This window comes from Cebidichthys violaceus, unplaced genomic scaffold, assembly GCF_023349555.1.
Source record: "Cebidichthys violaceus isolate CVI_PGR_0920_01 unplaced genomic scaffold, fCebVio1.0.p SCAF_190, whole genome shotgun sequence".
NCBI lineage: Eukaryota > Metazoa > Chordata > Actinopteri > Perciformes > Stichaeidae > Cebidichthys > Cebidichthys violaceus.
The window spans coordinates 1-7,116 of record NW_027176362.1 but is presented as its reverse complement, the minus strand read 5'-3'; the positions used below and the strand labels follow the sequence as shown (position 1 = coordinate 7,116).

General features: G+C 44.3%; 1 protein-coding gene across 1 annotated transcript; it reads left to right on the top strand.

Moving 5' to 3' along the window:
• Positions 1–3,272: 3,272 nt before the first annotated feature.
• Positions 3,273–6,350, top strand: epcam (epithelial cell adhesion molecule). The gene is made up of 9 exons (XM_068713953.1): positions 3,273–3,630; positions 4,387–4,488; positions 4,600–4,861; positions 4,969–5,034; positions 5,151–5,217; positions 5,340–5,438; positions 5,548–5,745; positions 5,844–5,888; positions 5,983–6,350. The coding sequence occupies exons 1-9, from the start codon at positions 3,573–3,575 to the stop codon at positions 6,004–6,006; spliced, it is 921 nt and encodes a 306-aa protein (XP_068570054.1). The 5' UTR covers positions 3,273–3,572; the 3' UTR covers positions 6,007–6,350.
• The last annotated feature ends 766 nt before the right edge of the window (positions 6,351–7,116 follow it).

Below are 7,116 nucleotides of genomic sequence, written 5' to 3'. Positions count from 1 at the left end.
CAAACAATTGTTTGTAAGTATAAAGTGCATGGCACTGTTTTGTCACTGCCACGATCAGGAAGAAAACGCAAGCTATCACCTGCTGCTGAGAGAAAATTGGTCAGGAGGGTGAAGAGTCGACCGAGAACCACCAAAAAGCAGATCTGCCAAGAATTAGAAGCTGCTGGAACACAGGTGTCAGTGTCCACAGTCAAGCGTGTTTTGCATCTCCGTGGACTGAGAGGCTGCCGTGCAAGAAGGAAGCCCTTGCTCCAAAAGCGGCACCTTAAGGCTCGACTGAAGTTTGCTGCTGATCACGTGGACAAAGATAAGACCTTCTGGAGGAAAGTTCTGTGGTCAGACGAAACAAAAATCAAGCTGTTTGGCCACAATGCCCAGCAATATGTTTGGAGGAGAAAAGGTGAGGCCTTTAACCCCAAGAACACCATGCCTACCGTCAAGCATGGTGGTGGTAGTATTATGCTGTGGGGCTGTTTTGCTGCCAATGGAACTGGTGCTTTACAGAGAGTAAATGGGATAATGAAGGAGGATTATCTTCAAATTCTTCAAGATAACCTAAAATCATCAGCCCGAAGGTTGGGTCTTGGGCGCAGTTGGGTGTTCCAACAGGACAATGACCCCAAACACACATCAAAAGTGGTAATGGAATGGCTAAATCAGACTAGAATTAGGGTTTTAGAATGGCCTTCCCAAAGTCCTGACTTAAATCCCATTGAGAACATGTGGACAATGCTGAAGAAACAAGTCCATGTCAGAAAGCCATCAAGTTTAACTGAACTGCACCAATTCTGTCAAGAGGAGCGGTCAAAGATTCAACGAGAAGCTTGTGGATGGCTACCAAAAGCGCCTAATTGAAGTGAAAATGGCCAAGGGACATGTAACCAAATATTAGCACTGCTGTATGTATATTTTTGACCCAGCAGATTTGATCACTTTTTCTGTTAACCCATAATAAAGTCATGAAAGAACCAAACTTCATGAATGTTTTTTGTGACAAAGAATCTGTTCCAATCACTCTATCAGAGAAAAATCAGAATTGTAGAAATAACTGGAAACTCAAGAGAGCCATCACATTATGTTCTTTACAAGTGTATGTAAACTTTTGACCACAACTGTACATTGTGTGAGACGAGAGGTGTAGTTCACTGAGCAGTTTCACAAACAAAAAAACAACTGTTACTACGACAAAGTGCGACTTCAAATTGATAAACATCATACGTGTAATTCATGGCACAATTCAAACTGGATCCAAAAAAATAATTGTCCCTTGCCGTGATCGGGCTAACGGACATATTTTTTCCAAAATAAGGTCCACCGAAAGGGGCGTGGCTTCGCCGCTCTATGACAATGCTAACCTGCTGATGTTTCGCATGCATGAAGTTTTCCATATTCCCCATCTTACTTTAGCAAGTTAGCACGCTAACATTTGATAACCAGCATAAAATGTAGCAGGAAGTTGCTGGGAATGTCTGTCTTTCTATGATCTGCAGGTATTAAATCCTCTGTACTAATTTTACATTTGACCTGATGACGGCCCGGGATGAAAAGTACCTTTTGTCTTTGTCTTTCAGCTGGAAAAGTGACAGAATCAACAATACTTGTGCATTAAATCCACACAAACTAACACACAAAACTTGTGTTGTTGTGTGTTTTTACAGCGTCAACTCTGGAACCACAGGTTTCACTCGTTCACATGAGTGAAGGCTGCATTCCAGTGCGGGAGCATACACACTACCAGGCCTCTGCAACACAGCAATCATTAACGTTATTAATTACACCTGTGTTTGACTAGGACTCTTTGCCACAAAGGAATTCTACAGGGACTTAAGTATGTGCTGTGAGCTGTTCTTTTGCTGTGTAAAACACCTGTTATTCTGCTAACATGTAGTCACGCCATCTAATTTGCCTGAATTGGCTCATTTTGCTGAGGCAGGTGAGATATGCGGACAGATGTAAATAAAGGCCTTCCTGGAGCATTTGTGGTTCACCGTAGAACTCGTGGGGAAGAGTGTGAAAAACCTTGATCTGCCCTCAGGTGCACTTGTGAAAATGACTTGACTCGCACACACACCTGTGTGAGCTGCTTTTAATTCTCTTCAGCAACTGAAAGGGTTTCGTAACACAACCGGTTTGGCGACGTAGCCTTCAGAGCATGGTGCATCATGACTTCTTTAAAAAAAAAAAAGAAAGATCTGAATCAAGTCTGGCCTTGAAATGTGAGGCGAAATATGAATTAAAGCTACTATGAGGAACTTTAATTTTCAGTTGATTTTGGTGTTCCCTGTGGACAAAAGCGGTAATGTTTCCAAACATGTGTCCGTCCCAACTGCGGGGGGGGGGGCGTCTCCTCCTTCCTTTTTCTGTATAGCCCATTTGACTCTTGATTGACGGGGACTAATGAATAAGCATATAGAAAATATTGGCTGAACTGCTGAGAGTGTGACAGTATCTCTCAGGTGGAGAGTCTTCATGAGACCTGAGGCCGTGACTCAGCCGCGTCGTCCCACAGAGCGTGACTCACAATACCTGACATTTCCCCCTCCCCCCCCCAGCCTCTGGTTTCTGTCAGGTAAGACACCTGCCAACAGTTGAACAATGTTTATTTTTTACATATTTAGCTTAGGTGTGGGATATGAAATATGAACTATATGGACTATATGGACACAGCTAAATGCTTTGAGTGAGGCACAACATTTGGTGAACGTGATGAGTATACACAGTGATACAAACTATCACACAGTGATATTATAAAGGTACGATATAAAATAATGTGGATGTATATATATAACATTACAAAAGTCTAGTGTAAAACTATATGGTGTAAACTGTCTGAAGTGATATCTACATAATCATCCTACAGGCATATTACAATGATACAATAAAGACCTTCACATATACAAAGACACTGTTAGCTGTGATAATTAACATCCTGCAGAAGTATCACAACAATTATTAAAGTATAAAGGTCACTACAAGCCACACTCTCTATATAGACTTAAGACAGTTTTATACTGTTAATTTAGGCAGAATATTGCTTGTATAATATTAACAACAAAAGTATTTTTGTATGTTGACAAGCTGAAAGAATAAAATATGTCAACAGAGAGAGAGAGAGAGAGAGAGAGAGAGCGAGAGACCAAATATGGTCACACCGGAGAAAAGGTGCGTTTGACGAACCGCCCCCCCTTCCTTCATCGAGTATGCAAACTGGAGTGACGTCAATAGACTAGTTGTCTTATAAATGTACTTCATAAGCGCTCTTGTGTCAGTTGGACAACAACCATCAAAAGGGAAATAATCAACAACCAGCTGTGTTACTTCACTTTGGTGGCGCTCGTGCTCCAGTTTCAAAGTCGTTACCTTTGTGTGTGTGTGCGCGCGCGCGCTCTCGCTGAGTTTCACTGCCTTAAACAGGTTCGACCACCGGGACACACCTGCAGAGAGAAAAAGGAAGCGTTGTTTTCCCCGGAACGCCATTCTTTACTCCATCTTTGACCTCTGCGGACGGCGCAGGGACAGAAAGCTGACGGTTTAGTTCTCAACAAGTCGTTTTGGTTTGATTCATTTTCACCATGAACATGTGGATTGCTCTCGTTGTCGTTGCCTTCGCGACAGGAGCCTCGGCTCAATGTAAGTAGTTTGATTTGTTCAACTTTATTAGTCTTAAAAAAAAAAAAAAAAAAACAAACACGCGGTGCGCGCTAACGCGTCGCCTAAACGTCATTCTGTGCTATTTTCCATTTTCAAGTGCGTTTTCTCGGCACTTTTTGTAAGCTTTAGTTACAAATGAACAAGTTGAAATGTTGCTTTTTAATGTCGTGTGTTTCATCAGGAACACTTTTCTCACTTTAAGTGGGACGTCGGCTCTCATAACGTGACTTATTTGCGAGTAGAGGTGGAAAAAGAAAAACCCAATTTAAAAAGCAATATAAGAGGCGTTTGTCAAACGCAGGTAGTGTGGGGGTTGGGAGGATTTGTTCCGCTCTCTGGGGACTCGTCCTGTTTGGAGGAACCAACGCCCAGGTGTAATTCTGCTAGTCTACCCGCTGTACTACCCCCCCCCCCCCCCCCTCTGTTTATAGGGCTGTATAACCGACAATACATTAAATCCTTCACGAGCTGGGCTTACACCAGGTATATGGGCCCGTTCCTTTAGTCGCACTATGGGGGCCTCTGTCATTGTGAGACACGGTGTATTGGTGATAGAAGTGGAGCCAGTAGATATTTGAATCATTGGCCTGCATGTCAAGTTAAACATCACTCAATTAGTTCTTTTCAGGGGTGGCTTACATAATTCCATATTGATAACCCTCGGTTCTCTTTTTTTTTTTTTTTTTTTTTTTTTTTTTTCTTTTTCCCCTTTTGTCTTTTAAATCTTTTTTTTAGGTAAATGTGAAACTATGAAGTGGGCCACCTGTGAAGGGCCTCCATGCGAATGTACCGTTCTGGTCGGTAGCGGCGATAAGCAAAAGCTGGACTGCAACGCATGTAAGTAAAACCTGCGTGTTGTGATCAAGCCTGTGTAGGTTTGTCTTCCCTTTTGCAAGTTGCTCATGACTTGCCTTCTTTTGCCCCCCCCCCCCCCCCCCCCTCCTCCAGTGATCCCCAAGTGCTACCTGATGAAGGCCGAGATGTACCGAGCTAAAAAGGGCCTGAGCACGCGCACAATAGGAGGGAAGCCGGTGGAGACGGCCTTCGTGGACAACGACGGCATCTACGACCCGGAATGCGAGAACGACGGCAAGTTCAGGGCCAAGCAGTGCAACAACACGGAGGAGTGCTGGTGCGTCAACAGCGCCGGAGTCCGTCGTACCGACAAGGGGGACAAGAATCTCAAGTGCGACAAGCTGGTGGAGACCCAGTGAGTGTTGTCCTCCTCCTCCTACCATCGGCGTGGATGATCAGAGTCCATGTTCAGACGCTGAATGTTAACCCTTTGTTTGTTTTTTTGTTCCCCCCCCCCTCTAGCTGGGTTCGTCTTCAGCTGAAACACAAAGAGGCGTCAACTCCAGTGAACGCCCAAAAACTGAAGGCGTGAGTACTTTGAACAGCCCCCATTTCAAATGAATAAAAATCAAACCTCTTTGACGTCCGAGGTTCGTTATTCCACAATTGTAATTCCTCAAAATGTCTTATTTGTCCTAATGCAGTGCCATTTCCGATGCCATTAACAAACGTTACAAGAACTTTAACAAGGACCTGGTGGAAACGGTCGAGGTGAGTCTCCAGTTTAAAAAAAAAAAAAACAATTAAAGGACCCACGTTTTTCTGTATGTTGTTGTCAGAACGGCATTACACAAGTACCTGACTAACACGCCGTCCTGTCTGTCGTGCCGCAGTACGACGCAGATTCCCGCACGATTGTGGTGGATGTGAAGAAGGCAAAGGGAGAGCGCCAGACTGACCTGTCCCAGATGGCCTACTACATGGAGAAAGATGTACGTTCTTCTTTCACTTGTTCAAATCCTATACATGGCTTACAGAGAGGCCTCGTTGACTGACCCCCCCCCCCCCCCCCCCCCCGGTATTGGTTTTGCTCCCCTGCAGGTGAAGGTGCTGCCCCTGTTCACGAACCAGGACAAGTTCATGCCCGACGTGGACGGCCAGAAGCTGGAGATGGAGAACATCCTGGTGTACTACGTGGACGAGGAGGCCCCGACCTTCACCATGAAGCACCTGTCGGGCGGCATCATCGCCGTCATCGTGGTGGTGGTGCTGGCCGTGATCGCCGGCCTGCTGGTCCTGGTGAGTGCTTTCATCCAAATGTTTGCCGCTTAACGCATGATTTAGGATTATCAGTACGTGTCCTGATTTCATATTTTTTTGTTTTGTTTTTGGTGCAGTTCTTTGCCAGAAGGCGAGAGAAGCAGAGATACAGCAAAACCCAGGTGAGATGAACTTCCTGTGACTCCAACTATGAGTTACTTTTTGCACCATGGAATGTGTTTTAATAACCCGTTTTTATTTTTAATGTTCCTTCAGCAAAGAGAACTGGACCCCATGTAAAGTCTTCATCGCAGCGGGAGTCTATGAAGACCTTTTTGGAATAACTCTTTGTTGCAGTGGGAGTGTGCCATTTTCTTTTTCTTTTTTTTTTTACCATTTTACTTGAGGAATACAGATTGTAACAATCAACTTGCTTTTTTTTGTTGGCACAGCTGGTACCCGCCATTTTATTTATAAATCGTGTCGAGTCTTAACGCATCGTCCGTCTATATGCCAAATGAAAACGTGCCGCTTTTTAATGTCACAACGCGTCGAGTGGTCTAAAGTCCGCGTCGTAGATTGTATAGTTTCCTACCTACTGATGTTTTTGTCTGAATGTTTTTAATAAAATCTTTTTAAAGACACTTTGATGTGGTGCAGGTTCTCTTTGTTTGTCTGGTCACGGTGGAAAAGTACAGCGGGTTATGAGGGGGGGGGGGGGGGGGGGGGAACTAAAGAGCTTTTCTAGTCCTAATGATCAAATAGTTCTGCTGATGCTTAAAAGTCAATGCAAACACATGGTGTGTGTGTCCTGATGGTTACAGTGCATGGAGGTCTCTCACACACAAGATGGCCGCCAGGTTTCCTACCCAGATGAGTTTGTTTTGACTGGGTGTGGCAGCTCTGTTCTGAATGAGTCAGTGTAGAGGGGGTTGGCTAAGTGTTTTTTTTTTTTTTTTATAAATCTTAACCTCCTGAAACTGTTTGGCATTGTAGAGGGGGGTTGGCTAAGTGTTTTTTTTTTTTTTTTTTTATAAATCTTAACCTCCTGAAACTGTTTGGCATTGCGTTGAACCTGTCGGTCAGGTTGCGGCTCATTCAGGGCAGCGTTATGTGAAGGACAAATACGGAGTTTAAAGGGACTTAAAGGCCTTTATTCTAACCGAGGGAAGACTGAGAGGTGGAATCTGATGCACAACAAACATGAAACGGGTGTTTTGCTGTGGCAATGAACAAAGGTTCCAGTGAAACCATGATGGGTAAAAAAAAAAAAAAAAGAACTCTGAGGGAGGGGGGGTGTTCCAGCTGAAGGTGGCACTTTGTAGTCCCTGTTTAACCCTTTGTCACAGTGAAACCCCCACTGGAGGTCGAGTCTTTGTTTTTTCCCAAGCGACGTGAAGGCATCGCAGT

Excerpts from the sequence above, each read along its gene's own strand:
- epcam (XM_068713953.1), top strand. The coding sequence starts at position 3,573 with ATGAACATGTGGATTGCTCTCGTTGTCGTTGCCTTCGCGACAGGAGCC. Across the intron at positions 4,862-4,968 it reads GACAAGCTGGTGGAGACCCA|CTGGGTTCGTCTTCAGCTGA; the intron begins GTGAGTGTTGTC and ends CCCCCCCTCTAG. Across the intron at positions 5,035-5,150 it reads AACGCCCAAAAACTGAAGGC|TGCCATTTCCGATGCCATTA; the intron begins GTGAGTACTTTG and ends GTCCTAATGCAG.